The sequence below is a fragment of the Ostrinia furnacalis genome, unplaced genomic scaffold (assembly GCF_004193835.3).
Source record: "Ostrinia furnacalis isolate ACB-3 unplaced genomic scaffold, ASM419383v2 OfSCF6751, whole genome shotgun sequence".
NCBI lineage: Eukaryota > Metazoa > Arthropoda > Insecta > Lepidoptera > Crambidae > Ostrinia > Ostrinia furnacalis.
In genome coordinates this window covers 292-24,317 of record NW_021136990.1, presented here as the reverse complement: position 1 = coordinate 24,317, position 24,026 = coordinate 292, and the positions used below count along the sequence as shown (strand labels likewise).

Here is a 24,026-nt window from a genome sequence, read left to right as displayed (position 1 = left end):
GCTTGCTTAAGTAAACCAGTAAATCGAACGCAGCGTTGAATAGAGCTCTGTGATTAGTCCCTGTGCATCCACGCGCACTGTGAGACCTCATAGTAATAAATAATAATAATAAATAAATATCCATGGACATTTTAAACACTGCGCTTCTAGTCCCAAACTAAGCAAAGCTTGTACTATGGGTACTAGACAACGGATATAAACATACTTAAATACTTTTATTTTGTAAATACATACTTATTATTTTTTTTTTTTATGCATAACAAGGCAGGTATTTGACCACAATCGCACCTGATGTTAAGTGAGATGCAGTCTAGGATGGTACATATCATTATTATACATAATGTTTGTGAATACGGGCGATAAACTTTCTCCACACTATCCTGACGGTATAAAGTTGTCCCGTATAAACCTAGCTGTCAGTCGATCTAGATTCCAGACCAAGATTCTCTCGAACTCACGTGATACGGCATCCATCGGAGGCTTCGCCTGCAGGCACTTTCTGAGCTCTCTCAGTGGTGTCAGTCTGGAAAGAGAAAACATTATTTTTACATTGTCACATTGGATGGATTTGACAGCACCGAATAGTGTTTATATTATTTTGTTTTTATTTTACTTTATTCAGAAAACCACAGCTCTTTATATAGTCTGACCAGGAACATAAAAACCCTCGCCATGTTGCGGAAAACTAATGGTACTAATTTCTTTTAATGGCAACAGTAACTGAAAACTTCATTGACATGTCACCTTGCATGTCAGTCTATTGCTGTCAAAGTGTAAACAAACTTTATTTTAAATGTGCGCAATTGATTTTGTGAATTAAATTGCTAAAATCTTTTTATAGTCGTGAAAGAAAAGTGGTTCACAATGTGTTAAAGTATTTGTCGAAGAGAAATACTAAGGGTTCGGACAATATTTTCATTGAATAATGTTTCCGACAAAGGTTGTCAAATTGACTGACATGTTTATCGTATAGTACAGTCCACTATGAAAATTAGCTGTGGTTTGTTTCAACTACCTATTTTAATATTATTCTAATATCCGTAACCGTATCCATAACCGAAACTTCATATCCTTATTATCCCTGTTACCAAGTACAAGTGCAGGCAGAGCAGGTAGTAAAGGCGCGCGCACGGGTGACTTTTGTCACAGTATGTCAACTACTAATTACTGTCATGGTGACAAAAGTTTCTGTGACTGACTGTACGGTAGTCAGTCACAGAAACTTGAATTTTGGGCACATTAGAATAATATTTTTTAACCAAGGTAGATAAAGTTAAAAACGGGACTATTTCCAAAAAACCAAAAATTGTCGACAATCACCGCAAAAATTTACCAAGTGTACCGTACCATTTTGGAATCCTTACTAAATGCGCCAAATTATGACGTCACTTGCCACACTCGCGTAGTACATTTTTTTTTCAGTACAGTCAGTTTAAACTAGACAAAAATTTTATTTTGAATTTTTTTTTGGGAATAGTGTATTTTTTTCATCCAAGCTGGAGCAGCTGGTTTTGTAATTTTGATAACAATTTAGAGAAGCATTATTCAGGGTTACATAACAAAAAAAAAATTTGGAAAAAGTGAAGATTTGTGGCAACACGAGCAAAAGGACCGTCACCTGGAGTAGAATTTATTGATTTTTTTTAAATGCCTATTATTTTTAAAATATGCCACATAATTTTTTTTTTTATATTTTTCTGATAACCAGCACAACTTGCCTCAACACCCAGTTCCGGCTTGACGTTACATTACGGGACACCCTGTATGTGCACAACATTTTTTTATTACCTGTCTGATGGACTAATAGAATTTCGATTTCATTACCCAGTCATCATCCCTATTGTGTTTAAAAAAGTCCCTACTTTTTGACAGCCTAGAAATTCGTTGTGTCTATCACAGAAAAACTTCACCGCGCGCGTCTCTGTCTCAAAAACCTAGATAAAAACTGTCCTGTTCTTTTCCGGGACTCTGTCTATCTAGACTAGACACCACGGTAGCGTGTCAAGCCAAGTTCAAGTAACAGATACCATAATTCATCCAAATCGATTCAATGGTTTAAGCGTGAAAGCGTAAAAACAGACAGGTTGCTTTCGCCTTTACAATAGTTGGGATAGAGAAGGTGCCAGCTACCCCATATGTTGCAAACCAGCACTTAAGTATCACACCTACATAAGAAAAAAAAAATCAAGAAAATATTTATTCAGTTTAGACCACAAGTGGCACTTATGAACGTCAAAATGTAAATAATAAAAAAAGAAAAGGTAGCCCTTATGGGGTACTTTACATGTCTCCTTATTTTTTGCAAGATGCAACATTGTTTGGTTTGATGTTCTGTCGTGTACTTACAATGCTAGAGTCGTTGTTGTTCAAATAAGGCACGGGCTGCTGCCGCCCGAACAGACGCTTGAAGCCGAAGCGCGTGGGTGTTCGCGAGCGAACGTTCGCAGTCTTTGCATCCGCCGCGCTCGCGAGCGAAGGCTCGGGAACCGCCTGCAATCGACAAACAAAGTTATAACACACGTTTCTTTTACTGAAGATGGTTGCGAAAAAATTGATGTTTCATTCAACTATTGTCAGACTATCGATGGGGCAAAATGGTAATACATTTGATAATTTATAAATCTTGCAATTGTTAATGGACGTTTTACATTTAATATAACGCGTAAGGTTATAAATTGACGGAATTTACAAATTTACGGTAGAATAAAGCCACAAACCAACATGGTGCTCATTGATTCAAGGGGATGTCAAAATCATAATTTAAAAAAATGTTTCATAAAAAGTGTTTTTTTTTATGTATTTCAAACACTGAGAGGGAGCTTTGTCTAATGCTGGATTTAAACTATGCGGAAATTAGCCGAGTCAAGTCAAAAAAAACAGAGGAGTGGGGATGAAATTCATTCATTTTTCACTTGACGGCTAATTTCCGAGCAGTTTAAAAGCAGCATAAGAAATAAAAAACCGTACATATGTGGCTATTCTAAGCAATACTCACTAACTCCACTTCTCCGTTCACCTCAGTCCGCTCGCACGCGCACGGCTGCTCGCACGCGCATTTCCGAGCATTCGCGAGCGCCTGCCCTACAGACAACCGTGTTACGACAGCTTACTCACGTGTAATGTCACCTTATTGTTTAGTGTTTAAGTTATTTGTAATGCTTTTAATACTCGCATCAAATAAATACTTTTTCTTTTTCTTTCTTTCTGTATTTATTCTAAATCAATAAGTAATCCAAAAAAGTGCACTAAGATTTTTTTTATTCCCATCGTCCCCACTACTAAGGCCAGTGGGGATAATGGGAATACATTTTGATTATTTAATTAAATTATCGTTATCTTGAAAACTAAGAATACTGACTTATTTTACCTTTATAGTTTAGTTACTAAACTTTAGTACACCATTATCTGCGCCATTGGATTATTATTTGGCTCGCCTACGCACACAGCACGACCTGCCCGCACCACGGTCGGACGCCGAATGCCCCCACCGCTGACTGGGCTGTGACGTATGCGCTCGAGACAAATGTCTATACACTACACTGCCCGACCAAAGTATCAGCCACTAATAACTTGTCTGCCCGAACTCTAGTCATTACGTCACTTATTTACTGTGACAATATGAATGATATTTTCGGAGGCTTTTCAAATAGGTTTAATTTGATGTAACAAACAAAAAAATCCTGTTTGTTACCGGTACAACTCCACTTTGTTACCGTCACGTCTCCATTCCGTTACCTTCTCACCAGTTTACTCACCAAAGTCATAGCTATTAGTAGTAGCAGTGCTAGCAGTACAACACGCCACTATATCGGGACGCCGCCGCGGCGGGTCGGAGCGCGCCGGGTCGGGGCGCGGCGGATCGCGCGGCGTGGGACACTTGAGGAACTCTTTGATCTCTTCGGCTCTTTCCATATACCTAGGATGTGAGAAGGACGTTTAACACACATTTTTGGAAATTAATTTGCCAATATTTAACTAAAATAATACACTAAAATCCAAATGACGTGGTTTTATTTCGTACAGCGCATACCCCGCAAAAATGTCGAATATACCAAGTGCGCGGTATCGGTTGGCACTACTGGATAGTGTACTACACAATCAAGTAGCAAAACGCAGCGTAACACGTCCACCCACAGGGTGTACAGACGACTTCTTAAAGGTAGTTGAAAGGCGCTGGATGTAGGCCGCTACCAACTGGCCAATCGAGAAGTCATTGGGACTCATACGGATAGGTCAAGCTGCTCTTGCGCTTGTAACGTAACCAATCAGCGGCGCACGCAGTGAAGTGTGCATGTGGTGAAGACATGATGCGATGACATAGAACCTAGGTGACTACAAATCTACAAGTTACCTGGTGAGCTTGGCGGTGAGTGCACTGCGTCTCACAGGATCTGTCTCGGCTAACGCTGCGGGCACTAAGTACCGCAGACTCGCGCTATAGGCCTCCAGTGCCGGGGGCAAAGACCCTGCCGAGTCCAGCTCGATGGCGCGCTTTATTAGAGCCACCGCCTGTAATAGATGTAGAATATAGATAAATACACTGGTCATCACAAAAATCGCACTTCCCGCGACAAGCACTTTCAAACGTATGCATCCCCACTTCCCACCAATATTGGCACCATTTAAAAGCCTAGTTCTAAACTTCATTTCATTAAAGGAAAGGTTTTTACCCCAAAAATGTGTTTTTAGAAGGATCCAGAGTCACTTCTTCAAAAAATAGGTAGTTACGCTTGAGCCAACTTTTATGGCTATAAAACTGTTAAATTGGGATTAATCGCTATCCATCTGTTAAAAAGGACACGTAAGATCATTATTTGGTTTTATAACCACAAAAATTGGTCTAATTGATCCCAGAGGTGAGCCCCAAGTGAGGCCTTTTTTCAAGTCACATTTATGGTACCTGTTAATTGTTTATAAAAAAGTTAAATGTGTTTTTCTTTAAGTTTATTTATTGGGCTTTCAAATAACACCAATATTGTTGGGGCACCATGATTGTGTCAGAAGAAAATCTTTAAAGTTCGCGTCGCGGAAGGTGCGATTTATTTGTTGTTGAGTATAGATATAGAATATAGATAAATAGATTGATCATAGATAATTTATAATTATTTAGTAAACCAACCACAGGAAAACAATTAAATGTGATTAACAAAGCGGATCTTGTTTCCAGTGGGAGGCCACTAGGGTCAAACTGGGAATTTATTTACAAAAATGTCCCACTTATCCCCGCTTATGACAAATGGTATTATAAAACGACACAATAGCGTCTACGTGAACGCAATACTAAAAAACTACCAAATGGGCAAAGATTGGGACATATTAATCAATAAATTCCCATTTGCCCCCGTGGAACAACTGGGAATAACAAATCAAATCATACATATTTTATTTATTACCAGTATTTTGGCACCCATAAAGAATTTAAAATAGTAAGTAGCCCTTTACATGTCTCCTTATCTTTTGGGCCTTACCGACGCTTCGATACAATATAACAGGGGTGGCCAACCGGTCGATCGCGACTATTAGTCCAGTCGATCGTGGCATTAAGGCAAAAAATACTACATGATTGTGTACTAAACTATGCTGTTTCATTTAAGATTTCAAGAAGTATGTAAGTGGTAGATCGCCCAGGGTTTCGTTAGTAAACAGTAGATCTTATGTCTAATCAAGTTGGCCACCCCTGCAATATAATAATAACCACAAAGTCCTACCTTCTCATAGTTCTCCTTATTGGGCATGTGCTCCAGGTCCAGGTACTCGTGGTTGAAGAAGTCATCGTACGATATCCGCATGTCGGGGTCGTGCTGGAGCAGTCTTGTGAGGAGGTCCAGGCAGCCGGGAGAGATTGAGGAGTTTTTGGGGATCTGTGAAGGATTAGTTGCGATTTTTTATGCATAACAAGGCAGGTATTTGACCGCAATCGCACCTGGTGTTAAGTGAGATGCATTGTAGGATGGTACATAATCTGCCCTGTAAGTGCGTATTCACTCTCGCCTTGAAGATTTATTATTACTTTGATTGTTAACTTGTTAGAATAGTGTTATAGTGTTATTAATACTATTATTCTATTCATAAATAATGAATTCTTCGTTCGCATCCAAGTAGGGCGGTGCAACCCCCTTATATTCATCCCCTAGGCGTGTTCATGCAGAAAGTCCGTATTTGAAAGAAAGAAGAAAATTTTCATACCACACTGAATACTGTCTAGTATGTGAACTTGTTCGTAAAATTACATACGCCATCGCGATACGATAAAACGGTGAATGCGCATTTTCCTTTCCCATCTTTCTTTATTCCCATCTATCTCCTTCGAGCTTGCCACCGGGGTGGTGGTTGGCACTAATAAATGGCGTTTACCACCCCGGTATATTAAACTTGAATTTTATCGAAGGCCCTTAAACATTAGCATGTTGTTTAAAATATTATTTATTTATTTATTTCCAAGCTTAAGCCTATTAGATTAAATAGTAAGACACGGGTCCTTACTATTTTAATGAGGGATATCGTTTTTATACTTAACAGTTGGCACCCCTGGCGATTGACAGGACCTTACTCTACAGTGGCGCCATCTTGATGAGGGCAAATGCGATAGTCCTCCTACCACTTTAGCGCTCACCAGTTGGTGCCACTGTCTTCGCTACTAGCAAGTGACAGGACCTTACTCTACAGTGGCGCCAACTGGTGAGCGCTAAAACGATAGCCCTCATTGAAACGGAACGCGAAAGTTTAAAATCTAATATTAGCATGTTGTGGCGGGACTGACCTGGATGGGCGCTTGGCTCTGGATCTTGTCCAGTAGCTGCTGGAAGGTCTGCGACGAGTACGGCGCGCGCCCGAACAGGCACTCGTACATTATCACGCCTACAAACACAAACGATAAGATTAATGTGTTATAGCGCCGCTTGTGTGAAGTATAGAAGTGTGATCAATCACACTCGTACCTGTGCTCGTACGTTGTCACGCCAGCGCAGAACAGAAACGAGATGATACTAATATTATAAATGCGAAAGTAACTCTGTCTGTCTCTCTTTCACGCCTCAACCACTGAACCGATTTTGATGAAATTTGGCATAGAGATAGTTTGAGTCCCGGGAAAGGACATAGGATAGTTTTAATCCCGGTTTTTGAAACGATAAAGTTTTTTTGTGACAGACAAAATTCCACGCGGGCAAAGCCGCGGGCGGAAAGCTAGTTGTTTTATAACGCGAAACGCGAGGCAGCAAAGTTCTGGAATGGAGGCCGCGTACCGGAAAACGCAGCGTGGGACGTCCACCTACAACGTGGACCGACGACATCGTAAAGGTAGCAGAGAAGCGCTGGACACAGGCCGCTACCAATCGATCAACGAGGAAAGCATTGGGGGAGGCCTTTATTCAGCAGTGGACGTCCTATGGCTGAAATGATGATGATGATGAACGCAGATTGTAGTAAGTGTCTCAAATGCACACACTCTCAGCCCTCTTACTAATAAAACTTACACGCTCGTTGAACAGTTTTAAAGTGACGTTTAGTATGGAAATGACATTTTAAAACAGTGTTCAACAACTGTGTAACTTTTTATTAGTAAGGTGGTAGGGATGTAACGGATGTTCGCATTTGCATCCGCGAATGTTTGTACATTCGTATTTGCAAAAAACTATGCGAATGTTTGGCGAATGCAATTAACAAACAAAACACAAAATAATGACACGTATTTATGAAAACTAATATTTGATTAACCTGTATCTTCTCGACTAATGTTTGGATTAAACAAGATCGACACGAAAGCCATTACACGCATTCACATTCGCGAATATTGAAGATAGTATAGACATTGAAATGCGGAAATTCAAACATTTCATCATCATCATCATCATTTCAGCCACAGGACGTCCACTGCTGAATAAAGGCCTCCCCCAATGACTTCCATTGTTAGATCACAAATTCACAAGCAATTTGTTTCAATTTTTATCATTTACAAAGTGTGTGATTTTCTGCATGTGTGTGTACTCACCGACGCTCCAAAGGTCGACGCGCGCGTCGTAGTCTCCCTTCACGACCTCGGGCGCCATGTATAATGGCGAGCCGCGCACGCAGCGCCGCCACGAACTGCACATGTACTGGGCGAAACTATGGACAAATTTTTAGTCTGCACTCTGTATTCATCCTAATTGTGGAAACTTTGCGATTTCTGTCCTATTTTTTTGTGATTATTTGTCTGTATATCAAAATTGTTTGTTTCTCTAATATAAATAAATAATACACTGCACTTATCTTATAGGTATACTATTATGCCACACACTCTAGAGAACACTAGCATGTCGTTTTCAGATTTTTTCTAGTTTCTTATCCCAAATTCCCAGTTGCCACCAATGGAGGCGTATCTGGTGGGGGCAACTGGGAATTTATATGTATACAAAAAATGACCCAGTCTCCCCCACTTACACCAAATAAATTAAGAAATTATAAAACCCGTTTGGTATTTTTGAACAACGCGTTCAAATGAGCAGATCGAGCGTCGTTTCCGTGAACTGCACTAAAGCTAAGTTGCACCACCTAACTTTAACCGTAACTATAACAATAACTGGTGCATTTTGTATGGAGTTTGACAGATTTTTGACGTTTATTAAAGTAAAAGTAAGATGGTGCAATCCAGCCTAAGACATGGCAAAATAACGTGCTACTTTATCTATTAGTAAATGCATATCGTTGACTTGACTCACCCAAAATCCGCCACTTTGAGTATATATTTTCCGTCAGACCCTTTGTGTAACAGCAAGTTGTGTGGCTTGAGATCCATGTGAACGACACCTGATAAACACAAATTGTACAGGGTGTAATTTTTATACTAGATCAAACAAAAAGGGTTGATTCTGCTACTCAAATACAACTACTTTTTCAGTATCAAATTCTAAAAAGTAAAAATAACTACTACATGACTGATGCAACTAAGTAATTGATTGCTGATGATGACAAATTGTACGGGTCCTAATTTTTTTCATTTTGTTTTTGATAATTTATAGGAATACCTTTCTCTCTAAGAAATTTTAGTGCCGACGCTAGTTGTTGAAGGAAGTATAAAACCTGGAAGATAAAAACAATGAGTCAGAGATGTTAAACAGGCATATTAAAAATTTACTAAGGTTTGCTAACTCCTATGGATTCCTATCTTTATTTTCGATTTTTAACACCAACCTGTTTCTCCGGAACCCTCCCATATCTGTGTATGTACTTGGAGAGATCACCGCCGCAGCAGTACTCCATTATTATGTAGATGTTTCTGGAAAACAGTTATTGTTCGTAAAAAAATTAAATACAAAATTAACTCCAAAATGAGAAAATATAAAAATTATGAACATCCCTTTAAAAAACATTTTGAAATTGAATGGGGGAATAATATTGGGAATTTTAGTTTTATTTACACACGAAAATTCCCATTTTCCCCCATTCAGGAAGAAGGCCATTCTAAAACCCCTTACAAAAGGGGCAATTTGACATAAAAATATTAAAGTTAGAACTATTAACCCTTTCAATAGTATAGATAGAGAAAAATTGGTTTTACACCTTATGATAGGTAAAGGGTTAATTTGTCCCACCTGTCGTCCCAAGTGAAGTGCTTCATGTGAACTATATGCGGGTGCTCCAGCGTCTTCAGCAGGCGGATCTCGGTGACGAGGTTGTCGACCGCGGAGCCCGAGTTCTTGATGCTCGACTTGTCCACGCATTTTATGGCCACGATCGAGCGCGCGCCCACCTGCAACCATTTTAGTCATTAGATATTTAAATAGATAAAATGATTTCCGCTTAGTGACGCCGACACGAGCACCCAACCACACTACCCGCTCCCACCGACTATGTTATCATCATCATCATCATTTCAGCCATAGGACGTCCACTGCTGAACATAGGCCTCCTCCAATGCTTTCCATGTTGATCGATTGGTAGCGGCCTGCGTCCAGCGCTTCCTTGCTACCTTTACGACGTCGTCGGACCACCTTGTAGGTGGACGTCCCATGCTGCGTTTTCCGGTACGCGGTCTCCTTTCCAGAACCCTGCTGCCCCATCGGCCGTCAGTTCTGCGTCAGACTTGTTATAGTACAAGCAAATGCAAAAAGCACCGAATATATATCTGATAAATATCTGACAGATTGTACAGCACCGCCCTAGCGAAGACGTTCAAGAACTAAAATTTTCATACATTTTTTTAAAGTTTTTATTTTCATACAGTTTGATGTAAACTCACACTTAGCCCACAGGTTAATTTTTAAATTATGGATCCACATTTTTGGGGATAGAGAAGGTAATTACCTCATACCCTTCCCACCTCTAGGAAATGCTTAGATTATACCCCATAGCTATACCCCAGTGTCGCCCTCAGTAGGGGCAACTGGGAATTAATTTATAAAAACCAGTATCCACCCCTTGGGATATGAAATGAAAAACTACCAAACTGATCCATACAGTTTTCATAATTTGTTAATCCATTTGGTGAGTGGTGCAGACTGGGTCTTTTTTTAATTAATTCCCAGTTGCCCCCTGTGGAGGCGATCTTTGCGGGGGCAACTGGGAATATCACTTAAAATAAATCTATTTGATAATTTTATCAAATGAACTCGGGTAGTTTGTCTTGAACTTAAAGTTTATTGACCTGCGTACTTTAAATGTCATAAAAGTTGCGGAAACAAAGGTTCAGTGAATAGAATAGCTAAACAACACAAATTGAATTTAATGAGCAAATGTACAATTATTTCACATTTTATCAAAGCAAATTTAAACTTTACGGTTTGCACAAATCATTAAATCACACACAAGTCGGTGTTTATCTAAAACAAACTGATAAATTATGTTTAAATAGAGATTTCAAATTGCAATACCAACTTACCTTTGTATATGCTTTGTAAACGGTGGAGTAACTTCCAGACCCCAATTTTTCAGTGACAACATATCCCTCTATCTTCGGGAACGACATTTTAATAAATTAACAGCCATCTATGTTAAATTAATCACGATTTTTTATAAATTCTCAAAATCTGCTGATAACAATAAAACGTCACGTCAAATGTTGTTTTGACATTTTACCTTTTTTTTTCAACTTATTGATAATCATGGTTTGAGATAGACACAATTGAGCAAGTCCGCTTCAAGCGCCATCTATTCAAATTTAATAAACACTACCCATGAAAAAATAACTTTCTCAACACAGTCTTTCAATTAAAATTCTCATCTTATCACAACATTTTATTACCGCTTGAGTTCTCTATGGAGGAAGACACCCAAAAACACAAGAATAGCGATTACTCCTAACACAATGAACACAAGTATGATGCGTCCAGAATTTCGGCCGATACAGTTATTTTCACCGGCTAGGGGGCCGCTTACTATGAACCTGGGTCGATCCTGGATGACTGGACGCGCCTGGAAATGGAAAAGCAGAATAAATAACATTATTTGCATTTTATAGTGGTCAATAATCCACTGTTATACTACCCACTACAACCCGATTGAGTTGTAACTGCGCACCTCGCTAGAATGCGACTCTCCCTCGTACTTCCGCACACCTCGTGTTCGCCCCGTCCCGTACCAGAGCATCGATGTGATGTCACAGCAGCCAGGTGCGCAGTTAACTCAATCGTCTTGTACCTATAGCAAGGACACTTCATAGTAAATCAATAAATTAATGTTACCTGTATAAACTGTGGTTTCTCCATATCGCCGCCACTCCGGCTCAGCTTGGAGAAGATGCTGAAAAAAATATAACTCGCTAGTTTGATCAAATTTTAACATAGCGATGAAAGTTTGTGAACTATGTCAATGAGCATTTAATTATGGCTAATTCAACCATTAACAATCAGCCAAGGGTCCATCCACTCTCCTTTTCAAAAATTTCACTCATTATCGAATACCTACGTCCATTCTACGTAGCCACTTTTTGCTATCAACGTATTAGACGAATAGTCCATAAAAATAAAATGTATAAACTTTAAATAATCTATAGTTTTAAGGTTAATTTTGTATTTCTCTTGTAAGTGAATGTAATTCTTTTAGAGAAATAAATGTCTTAAACCATAAAAATAGCACTATATTTTATTGAATAATATCAATTATCTTTTTGAAGGCCTGCTCTACAGTAAGCTCACATTTGGACACAGTGCGTTACTAAGACTTACATTCCTAAATTGCTAATCAGATAAACGCCAAAATCAATATGGAAATGAAACCCAACGTTTTTATCGAAACACTTTAATCACTAATTAAAAATTTCCGACTATCACTTCTTAATGAACAACAAGACGAATATTATAACGATGAGCACGATTATAGCCACGACCACAGTGGCTATCAGCAGTATTATGTTCTGCTTTTTCGCCAGAGGAGTGGAAGGCAGAGGCGCGGTGGTGGTGCTTTGGCGGTGGAAAGGCCTCCGAGAGGGGTGCGTGGGCTCGGGAACTTCATCTGAAAAGATGGTGGACTTCAATTTGAAGGTCTACGAAGGTGGAATGATCAAAGAGTTATGAACCCTGTTTGATGGACTAATCTAATGAGAATGGAGAACGTTAAGCCGGGTCTCCAGCGCGTTTTGCCCTACACAATCAACAAACATGTCGGAATTTTTTGTAGGCAATTTTGTTGAATGTTGAGATGTTTTTGTTGATTGTTTAGGGCAAAACACGCGCTGGAGACCCGGCTTTATGTTCAAGCTATTTTTTTTTGTAATGTTTGGTGGCGCGTGGAGCACATAGGACCTATATTCACTGTAAAATTGCGATTCATGATTTCACAGCGCCATGTAAAGTTTTGTACAATTTACAGGGCTTTATGTTTCACGGCCTGATTCGATGGACTGGCCAAGAATGGGGCCATGGTTTGGCAAGCTTCAAAGGGCAACATGCAAATGGCAGTCAATGAGTTGATCTATCAGCTAAAGGATGATGACAGTGATAAAGTGATGCACTCACCATCCTCTCGTGTATGTTCGGTGGTCACGTAGCTAAAAATAAAATAAACTTGGTGGACATCAAAATAAACACAAATAAAATAAAACTGACACGATTTTTTCGATTGGAGAGGGAGATTTTTCTTCATCGTAGGTATTTTTAATTACGTAGAAGGTATATAGCCAAACAAAAGCTCATTGACATAGTTTAAGTACCTAACTTTTTCTGTCTTTCAATCTAAAACGTTGCTATTGGAACATTTAATTTTATTCTACTAGTTTTGTTTTGTTATGAATAACAGAAAACATGAATATTTTTGCAAATACACAAGCACATTGCACTTTCCTTTTTGAATCACAAATTTTTTCGCCGCAGACGCGGCATTAGCTAAAATCTTCATCCACCCACATTTTTTTAATATTGTCCAAGAGTTTTAAAAGGAAAAATCATGCTTTATTTGCAAGAATTTTTATGTTTTCAGTTGGATAAATAAATAATAGGCTAACTTACACCGCAGGCGATAAGTTTTCGCTGTCTATCATGGGCAATGATTTCTTTATCGTTTTAAAAATAAGTAGTTACATAATTTGGTTTAATATTTCACTGTTTACTTCACGTTTTATAATAATTCCAATAAAAATTAGTACTGTGACTTGTTTGAAAATAATTTTGACAATTTAAAGACTGACAAGGTCAAGGTGAAGTTCATCAAGCTGTATAGCAAATAGGATAAAAAAAGAGTTTTACTTCTTACTTATACAGGGTGAAAGAAAATAATAAGAAATCAACTCTGCAGTTTATCAAACTGAGCGCCGTTCTAAATATCTTTTCCGCCATTTCAGATTGAGTGCACGTGACAACTTTGCTCACAACAGGCTCAAAGGATAGGTGCAAAGAATTTCTTTTGTAACAATATTTAATTCATTTTATTTTTTAATTCTTTTATAATCTTTATGTGCTCCAAGCAAGTTCCACATTCTAAAACCCGTTGATGGCGCTTGTTTGTTGCCTCAATAATGTCTCAATTAGTAAGTTTCGTTGCCTCAATTTAAAAAGAAAGATACTGTCAAATCTTAGTGATGTACCGTGTAAATATCTATTAAAATGAATAGGGATTNTTAAGTACCTAACTTTTTCTGTCTTTCAATCTAAAACGTTGCTATTGGAACATTTAATTTTATTCTACTAGTTTTGTTTTGTTATGAATAACAGAAAACATGAATATTTTTGCAAATACACAAGCACATTGCACTTTCCTTTTTGAATCACAAATTTTTTCGCCGCAGACGCGGCATTAGCTAAAATCTTCATCCACCCACATTTTTTTAATATTGTCCAAGAGTTTTAAAAGGAAAAATCATGCTTTATTTGCAAGAATTTTTATGTTTTCAGTTGGATAAATAAATAATAGGCTAACTTACACCGCAGGCGATAAGTTTTCGCTGTCTATCATGGGCAATGATTTCTTTATCGTTTTAAAAATAAGTAGTTACATAATTTGGTTTAATATTTCACTGTTTACTTCACGTTTTATAATAATTCCAATAAAAATTAGTACTGTGACTTGTTTGAAAATAATTTTGACAATTTAAAGACTGACAAGGTCAAGGTGAAGTTCATCAAGCTGTATAGCAAATAGGATAAAAAAAGAGTTTTACTTCTTACTTATACAGGGTGAAAGAAAATAATAAGAAATCAACTCTGCAGTTTATCAAACTGAGCGCCGTTCTAAATATCTTTTCCGCCATTTCAGATTGAGTGCACGTGACAACTTTGCTCACAACAGGCTCAAAGGATAGGTGCAAAGAATTTCTTTTGTAACAATATTTAATTCATTTTATTTTTTAATTCTTTTATAATCTTTATGTGCTCCAAGCAAGTTCCACATTCTAAAACCCGTTGATGGCGCTTGTTTGTTGCCTCAATAATGTCTCAATTAGTAAGTTTCGTTGCCTCAATTTAAAAAGAAAGATACTGTCAAATCTTAGTGATGTACCGTGTAAATATCTATTAAAATGAATAGGGATTCCGTGGAGGGTAGTTGAACGGGAAGCATGGTCGATCTGTTTTAATGGTTTCAATTTATTATTTAATGGACTTCAGTGTACAAATTTGGTGTTATTTTGTGTTCTAAAGTGCAGTGAAGTGATAAATTATAAAAAACATTGAAATACTTCGAATTTGAGCGCGCATCGAGTGTCGAGTGGGTTGTCGTATGAACAACCGCTTTGGACCCGGTGGCGTCTCGAAACCTGCTTACGGGCATACTTAACTCCACGGAATCCATGAATAATCAATAGAACTGAAACACCCACGTTCTATTGATAACTATGTCAATATTTTTCACTCGACATTGGCAGAAATAAACCTCCCAGAGAGGTTTGGTTGCCACAAAAAAAAAAAAAATGAATAGGTATTAATTCGCAGTTCCCACGCATATTCATATTTTGGTAAATATAAAAAGTTCCGCGAAACAAGAGCTGAGGCGAGTAGATCGATAAGCAAAGATTTGTATCTGCTGTAGGTATACGCTGGTCACGTGTTGCGCATTCTTCTGTCTGACTGATCATTTTTTAATCACTTCTGAGCCCCGATTACGGTAACTTATAACGTCAACAATCCAGACACGCTTCTCGATTCTGCGATACGATTGGTCGTTCAACAGCGTACGTCAGCTGTTTTGACCAATCGTATTGCAGAATCAGAAACGCGTCTGGATTGTAGACGTTAAAAGTTACCGTAATCGGGGTGCTGATTTTTGTATTCAAATATTTCATTAGGCAAATAAGTGTTTTGAACTGTGTTGATTCACTGAAAATCATTTACATAAATTCTAATTCAACTTATTCTTACTCTTAAAGAAGAACGGTCACACCCCATACAAAAAAAACCCAGACCCGACAGAAACGAGACATACCTCAGTTTTTTTGTCATGTCTTAATTAGTTAAATTATATATTTTTTATATTCGAAATCTATGTATAACACCAAATTATTACCCTTTGTTTTTGTTCAGGCGTCATACAAAAACTAATACAAAATGCCTATTTATCACCAAAATTGGTAAATGTATGTACCTAAATAGCTGCTATGGAATGTATCTAGGTGAACTGGAGATACAGCCGGATTATACAGGGTGGAAACGAGAAGTTACAAAATCCAAAAATTCAATATTACCAACTTCCATAATCTGTAACCTATTATTGGTACCATTTGAAAGAGCTCGTGAAGCACTTTCAGAATCAGTAACTAGTTTTTCGATATCTTGTATAGTTTAGAATTAATCGAGTGAGGTCACTTATCGTTCCATATGTATAACCACCCTGTATAATCCGGCTGTATCTCCAGGTCACCTAGATACATTCCATAGCAGCTGTAATAGACATTTAGGTACATACATTTACCAATTTTGGTGATAAATAGGCATTTTGTATTAGTTTTTGTATGACGCCTGAACAAAAACAAAGGGTAATAATTTGGTGTTATACATAGATTTCGAATATAAAAAATATATAATTTAACTAATTAAGACATGACAAAAAAACTGAGGTATGTCTCGTTTCTGTCGGGTCTGGAGGTCACTTATCGTTCCATATGTATAACCACCCTGTATAATCCGGCTGTATCTCCAGGTCACCTAGATACATTCCATAGCAGCTGTAATAGACATTTAGGTACATACATTTACCAATTTTGGTGATAAATAGGCATTTTGTATTAGTTTTTGTATGACGCCTGAACAAAAACAAAGGGTAATAATTTGGTGTTATACATAGATTTCGAATATAAAAAATATATAATTTAACTAATTAAGACATGACAAAAAAACTGAGGCATGTCTCGTTTCTGTCGGGCCTGGGTCACAGATGACCGTTCTTCTTTACTTGAATATTCTATCGATAAAATATCTGCACACTGTGTATAATGCACATCACTAGTAAAAACAAAAATGTCAATCAAATTACGATTCATGAACGCGAGTTTGTTTCTCAGTTTGTTTGGTTGAAAAAACAAAATAATCTCCTTTTCAGATCAATTAAACACTTTTTTGTGTTCATTTTAAACGGTACAAAGTGAATACAACAAAACCAAAATGCCTTCGGCGGCTTCAATTGAGATTTCGACTATATTTAACGATGTTATATCAAATAACTTGAAATATTGTGGCGTTTGTTTGCGTACCGAAGAAGAGAGAAGATTAGTGAACCCTGAGCACTTCTTAAAATGCATTGGAATTATGAGCCTTGCTGCGCCGCTGGTAAGTGGTAATACTACAAAAATATGCTGCAAACTTGTACAACTTTATGAAAAAGTTTTCTCATGAAAACCCTTGTTTCCTAGTTCCTTGTTCCTAGTCACAATAGAAGATCCAAGGAAATCAACTGACATACCACAGTGTACCAGGTGTCAACAATATGGACATACCAAAAACAACTGTATGCGTCCATACAGGTGTGTTAAATGCGCACAAGGACACAAAACTACTGACTGCCACAAAAAGGATAGAAACTTGCCCGCTACCTGTGCCCTCTGCCAAGGTGATCATCCAGCCAACTACAAAGGCTGCCAAGTCTATAAGGAGATCCGTTCACGAAAAATGGTTCAAGCTGGGACTAGAAGAGCCCCACAAGACAAGACAAAAGCCACAGACACCTTTACACCTCGAGTGGAAGATTTCCCTCCGCTAAGACTCCCCAGACACAATACACAACATCCGAAAAATGACCAGGAAAAAAACAATCTGCGCCCAGCCGAAAGCGTATCCAATACTGCAAATACCGGCAACTGGAACAGAAAAACAGAGAATGTACAATCTCAGTCAACAAGCTCACTAGAGCAAATAATAATAAAACAGTCGGAGAAGATCGATATCCTCATACAACAGATAGGGACCTTAATGGGTCTCCTAACGACACTAATAGCTCGGCAGACAAAGTAAAATTCCTCAGAATCGCTGCATGGAACATAAATGGCTTATCCCCGAATAAGCAAGAAGTAGAGCTATTCATAAACTACAACAAAGTAGATATACTATTGGTTTCTGAAACACATATGACTGACCAGAAAGTGATTAAAATTAAAGGATACAATGTATACTATGCTAACCATCCAGATGGCACATCACATGCTGGGGCCGCTGTAATAATTAAGGAACACATAAGACACCACGTAATACCGAATTTTACTTTCGCACACTTACAGGCCGCAATGATATCTGTAGATGACTGGCACGGATCGCTGAATGTGGCTGCTGTGTACTGTCCCCCACGACATCGCATAGATGAACAAATGTTTAGCGATTTCTTCCACACGATTGGTGACAGATTCATTGTGGGAGGAGACTGGAATTCAAAACACACGTTCTGGGGCTCCCGATTGACGACGACAAAGGGCCGAGAGCTAAAAAAGGCAATTGATAGCAGTAACCTCAATGTACTATCTACAGGAGAACCAACTTACTGGCCATCAGACCCTAACAAAACTCCAGATCTCATCGATTTCTTCATCACTAAAAAGATGTCGGGACTATACACAAAAGTGGAAGCATGCCTAGATGGATCCTCAGACCATACACCTGTGATATGCACATTGAGTACCACAGTTATCTGGAAAGAACCACGAGAGACCCTGTATAGCCATAAAACTGACTGGGAGTCCTTTAGGGAATATATAAGTGATAATGTTAATCTGCGCATACCTCTAAAAACGGTAGAAGACATAGATGACGCTGCGTGGTATGCCACTAACCTAATACAAAAGGCGGCATGGCTATCAACTCCACACATGGCATCTAAACCACAAAACCATGACACTACGCTGGAAATACGACAGATGATTGCTGAAAAGAGAAAACTGCGACGTCAGTGGCACACCAGCAGGAATCGTCAAGATAAGAAAGCCCTTAATAGAATACAAAAGGAACTGAAGGAAATGCTAAGAGAAAATGAGAACAATACCCTCCAAGACAAACTTAACCCTACACTGCATGATTTTTTTGTTTTTAGAATAAAAAATCTTATTAGATCATATTCGTGGTCTAGAACACGGGAAGTACAGGTAAAATAAAAATAAACTAATAGTTATAGAGAAAAATGATTTTTTTATTTTGTTCCATATGTGGCACTGCATGCAATGACCTACCTAAATTAAAGCGTAATCAATACTGGGCATGTGTATTAGTTATCAAGGATTACCCCCATTTATGAGGCTTATTAGGTAGATATTGGCGCAGCATGTTAGAGGCCTTAGTAGCGCACATATGCTCATCCACTGACAATGCTTCTCTTTTGGGTATAGCTTGACATTTTTTTAGGGTTTCTAATAGATGTCTGAGTTATGGAGACGATCGTATCCTGCTGTACCTGCTGGTGGCTGAGTGGTATCATTGAAGTGTAGATATTGCTTAATTTTTCAAACTGGGTTACTGACATGGTATTTCTTATCAATGGCGAATAATTAGAACAAATATTGCAAATGAGTTTCAACTTCTGACTCTAAAGCGGTTTGCCCACAAAATTCAAGGTTTGTTGGATGGTAAGCTTTTTTTCCAGATGATATTTTCCTTTATTCTGGAGACGGACACAGCAGGTGTAGGAGCAGCGTCTTGTGGTGCAGCAGAAGCGGAAGATACAACTGTTGATTGACGTGTTCGTGAAGCCAACTGCTTCACGAATCTGGATGTAGGGAACAGCAAGATTGAACCACTAGGATTTGGTATATTATGCTGCTGCAGCATAGGTCCCTGATGGGGCAACGGTTTCAAACCTGTTCGGTGAAACAAATTGATTTTCGTCATCCGTACCTATTGCTAAACGTTTCAGAAAGTTTGTTGAGGGTAGATCTAATTGAGGCAATGTCATCGTCACTTTCGGCCTGAGGAGTCTTGTTCATCTTCATTATCTAATGGTATGGTCAAATAATTTTGGATTTGAGCGCTGAATGAGGTTTTCTTATTCACTATGTACGAAAAATCAACATCATACCATTAGTGTACATATCTAAAATTGGATCATCACTGCATGAAGTGACACATCGGGAACACACAGTAATTATAAAAATTTAGTATCGAAACACGGCCAAATCAAAAAAATATACTTACATTTGTTTGGTTCATTGATATTTCGACATAAAAACAATTTTTCCACTGTTGCATTTCATAAACAACTATTTTTTATTAAATTTTTAAAATGAATACGCACGGCGCGTGGGTGAAGTACAAAATTTTCAATTGAATGACTGACTGAGCGAGATAGTGCTGCCATCTAATTTCAACGGATGCAATAAATGGATGCCTTTGGTTGTCGTCACTTTATTTACGTTATGATAGATGCCGCTACTTGGCTCAAATCAGAAAAAGCATCAATTATATTGGTTGTCCCATATATGGGACTGAATGCAGTGTAGGGNGCTTCCATATAAAACTTCTCAGGAAGAAAAAGAGCAGGGATGACACATCACAGGACGTGCACTCCCCAAAAGTCGAATTATCAATCAACATCAAATCTGATTAAAGCCGCTGGGCTGATTGCAGATAAAAATAAAAAAAAAAAAAAAAAAAAAAAAAAAAAAAAAATGAAAACCCTTGAAATTTGTGTAATTTCTTCAAAACCACTGTTTTTGTGATTAAATACAACTTTATTATGTTTAGTATTTTGATGATTCGAGATTTTATTTAAGTGTTAAGTAGTGTTTCATAGTCCTTAACAGTTCTATAAAAAGTTTTTATTCCCAGTTCAAAGATCATTTGTATCTGAATTTTTATGTTACTGAAAATAAACTTTCTATCTACACCTTTGGGAATATTTCGAACTGCATTAGTATACCTTAAGAAGATTAGTTGTAAATTGTTATATTACTAAAAAGCAGCGATGGTGTGGATATCCGTAACCGAAACTATCGGATATCCGAAATAAAAAAATAACTGTAACCAATTCAAAAGTTTCGGATAGTTTTGGATATAGGCGGAGTCTACATTTTAGTATTTTTAAATATTTGTTACTTGTCTCTCGGATCATCCGAAATGATTTTATATCTGTAACCGTAACCGAAATCGGTATAATATTATTTTAATATCCGTAACCGTATCCATAACCGAAACTTCATATCCATAACATCCCTGTAAAAAGCTGTGATATTTCCAGATCAAAACAATCTGCTACGTGTGCGAGGCAGAAGCGACGCGCGCGTTCGCTTTGTTCCAGGCGATCAACTTCGCGGAGATCATCAACCAGTGGTTCAAGGATATGTCCGGGAAACTCAAGTATAGGGACGAGATGCCCGACTTCCTGGACCGGTATATCAATGTGAGTGAGTTTTGGTGTTTGGATGTTGGAAGCAGTGGAAATAGTAAATTTCTACTGCACACACTGGGCGACAGTTGCAGACAGCTTGTCCTCGCGACGAGAGCTAATACATCTGGGGGTACAACGCAAACACTGCCGTACCATCCTTTACTGGAACCATTTCACCGCATTTTTAGGCCCCTATTTGAGATATGAATTAACAAGAATAGACGTCAAGCCGCCCAGTGTCGCTTATCCTTACCCTAGAGTTGAAAAAAATTACTGTCACAAGCACTGAAATATGCTATGTAAATTAATGTTTTTTTAATGTTTGTTGAAGTCCAAGAATGGTTTTACGGTGAGATTTGCAAAATGGAAACCCTAAAAGGGGGGTAATGGGGTCCACGCGTGCGAAGTCGCGGGCGGCCGTAAGTTATAAATAAATAAAAGACATGTAATATTTAACTATAGGGTCTAACCTACTATTATTTGGTTACAAAGCGATATTTTGCACCTCCCACTAAAAGGAAAGCGATGTTCACCCAAACGATGGACTAACAACCTCATAAAGGTAGCAGAAAGGCGCTGGATGCAGGCCGCTACCAACCGTGCGATGTGGAAGTCATTGGGGGAGGCCTATGTTCAGCAATGGACGTCCTGTGGCTGAAATGATGATGATGATAAGGATGGGTAGCTTGGGGTCATTGGCCAAAATCCTACGTGCTCGGCGACCGGACCATAGTTGGTTTCTTGTCGACTTCTCCCACCACGAACCTCTCTAAAAGGCAACCTAACATGTGGTACAGAATGTCTGGCCCTGTATCGGTGTATAGTCTGGTCTGCGAGCACGTAGAATTTTGTCCAATGACCCCATTATGTTGCTGTCGCGCTCGCACACTCACTGCGGCCGCCGTCGCACAGTCGCGACAGCAATATAATTTCGCCCGAGCGATAAGGATGGGTAGCTTGGGGTCATTGGACAAAATTCTACGTGCTCGCAGACCGGGCTTTGCTAGGTGTAACAGTGCTGGTGGTTGCAGAGGCGCGCTCGCTTACGAGGCTCCGCGCCGCTCGCCGAGTGGTGGCGGCGGGTGAGAGCGCGCTCCGATCTGGTGCAGACTGAAGTGTTGGTGGTCAGCGACGCCGCTCCAGTGAGTAATTAATACACATTTTGTTCTTTCTCTCCCTCTCTCTCCTTCGCTCTCCCTCTTCCTCTCACTCCCTCTCTTTCCCCCTCCCTCTCTCTCCCCCTCTCCATATATCTCTCCCTCTCTCTCTCTCCCTATCTCTCTCTCTCCCTCTCTCTCTCTCTCTCTCATTCTCTCTATCTCTCCCTCTCACTTCTTCGCACTCCCTCTTCCACTCACTCCCTCGCTCTCCCTCTTCCTCTCCCATCTCTCCCTCTCTCTTTCCTTCTCTCCCCCCTATCTCTATCTCCTCTCTCTTCCTCCATCTCTCTCCCCTCTCTTTATCATTCTCTCTCCCCTCTCCCCCCGCTCCTTCTCTCCTTTCGCGGTCCGACCTGGTGCAGACTGAATGGTTGGTTGTCAGTGACGCCGCTCCAGTAAGTAGTCCAGTATTAGTCAACACGCCAACGCAATTCATTCACGGAAGCCCAAGCACTCTCTCTCCCTCTCTCTCCCCTCTATCTTCCTCTCTCTCCCTCTCCCTCTAACACACGCGTCGGTGCGAGCGCGATCAGATCTGGTACAGACTGAAGTGTTGGCAGCTGTTCGACTGTGTGTTGTGTTGGCTCAGCGACGACGCTCCAGTGAGTAGCATTCACAGAAGCCCAAGCACTCTATATCCCCTCTCTCTCGCTCATCTCTCCCCCTCTCTACCATCTCTCTCTCCCATCTCTCGCTCTCTTACCCCCTCTATCTCACCCCTCTCTCCCCTCTATCCTCTCTCTCCCCTTTTTTCCTCTCTCTCCCATTTCTCTCCCTATTCCTCTCTCTCCCTCTCTCCCCTCTCCCGCTCTCTCTTTCCCCTCTCCCGCTCTCTCTTCCGCTCCCTCTAACACCCGCGTCGCCGCTGGCCGAGTGGTGGCGGAGGGTGCGCGCGTGGTCCGATCTGGTGCAGACCGAGGTGTTGGTTGTCAGCGACGAGGCTCCAGTAAGTAGTCAATACGCATTTAGTATTAAACTACGCACGTGTCTCCCTACCTCCCTTTCTCCCCCTCCCTTTCTCTACCCCTCTCTTTCTCTCCCCCTCTCCCTCTCTCCTCCTCTCTTCTGCATCTTTCCCCACTTTATCTCTCATTCTCTCACCCCTCCCTATTTCTCTCTCCCCTCTCCCTCTAACACACACGCGTCGCCGCTCGCCGAGTGGTGGCGGTGGGTGCGCGCGCGGTCCGATCTGGTGCAGACTGAAGTGTTGGTGGTCAGCGATGCGGCTCCAGTAAGTAATCAATACACATTTAGTATTACACTACGCACGTGTCTCCCTACGTCCCTTTCTCTCCCCCTCTCCCTCTCTCATCTCCTGCATCTTTCCCCACTTTATCCCTCCTCTCTCATTCTCTCACCCCTCCCTATTTCTCTCTCCCTCTAACACACACGCGTCACCGCTGGCCGAGTGGTGGCGGCGGGTGCGCGCGCGGTCCGACCTGGTGCAGACTGAAGTGTTGGTTGTTAGCGACGCCGCTTCAGTAAGTACTCAATACTCCGATGAATGTACAAAATCTAACAAAAAACAGTATCTACACAAAGCATGTTTTTCTGGTGCAGTACACAAAGCATATTTTCTGGTGCGTACACACTCATACATATAAGTAAACACATACAATACGCGCGCTCGTGCAAGATTAGACCGTGGTGTAGATTGAGGTGTTG

General features: G+C 39.7%; 2 protein-coding genes across 3 annotated transcripts; one reads left to right on the top strand and one right to left on the bottom strand.

Moving 5' to 3' along the window:
• Nucleotides 1–53: 53 nt before the first annotated feature.
• Nucleotides 54–11,047, bottom strand: Aduk (unc-51 like kinase 3 homolog Aduk). 2 transcript variants are annotated; one of them, XM_028318337.1, is made up of 14 exons: nucleotides 10,859–11,047; nucleotides 9,573–9,730; nucleotides 9,172–9,256; nucleotides 9,006–9,060; nucleotides 8,700–8,787; nucleotides 7,991–8,106; nucleotides 6,761–6,858; nucleotides 5,709–5,861; nucleotides 4,352–4,509; nucleotides 3,756–3,916; nucleotides 2,996–3,081; nucleotides 2,347–2,490; nucleotides 343–523; nucleotides 54–97 (listed from the first exon to the last, which is right to left on the bottom strand). In XM_028318337.1, the coding sequence occupies exons 1-13, from the start codon at nucleotides 10,943–10,945 to the stop codon at nucleotides 455–457; spliced, it is 1,458 nt and encodes a 485-aa protein (XP_028174138.1). In that variant the 5' UTR covers nucleotides 10,946–11,047; the 3' UTR covers nucleotides 54–97; nucleotides 343–454. The 2 variants fall into 2 exon arrangements, with proteins under 2 accessions (XP_028174138.1, XP_028174139.1); XM_028318338.1 differs by lacking the exons at nucleotides 54–97; nucleotides 343–523 and having other exon boundaries at nucleotides 2,996–3,076.
• Nucleotides 11,048–16,865: 5,818 nt separating this feature from the next.
• On the top strand, nucleotides 16,866–23,592 carry LOC114362799 (uncharacterized; the record flags this gene model as incomplete). The annotated part of the gene is made up of 4 exons (XM_028318334.1): nucleotides 16,866–17,168; nucleotides 21,052–21,213; nucleotides 22,233–22,283; nucleotides 23,533–23,592. Coding segments are annotated over exons 1-4 (438 nt in total), but the record flags the coding sequence as incomplete, so codon positions are not given.
• Nucleotides 23,593–24,026: the final 434 nt, after the last annotated feature.

Bases quoted from the DNA above. Each gene is read 5' to 3' on its own strand.
- Aduk (XM_028318337.1), bottom strand. From the start codon at position 10,945: ATGTCGTTCCCGAAGATAGAGGGATATGTTGTCACTGAAAAATTGGGG. The intron at 9,257-9,572 runs GTGGGACAAATT...ACTGTTTTCCAG, and splicing joins CACTTCACTTGGGACGACAG to AAACATCTACATAATAATGG. The intron at 4,510-5,708 runs GTAGGACTTTGT...CATCTATTACAG, and splicing joins ATAAGGAGAACTATGAGAAG to GCGGTGGCTCTAATAAAGCG.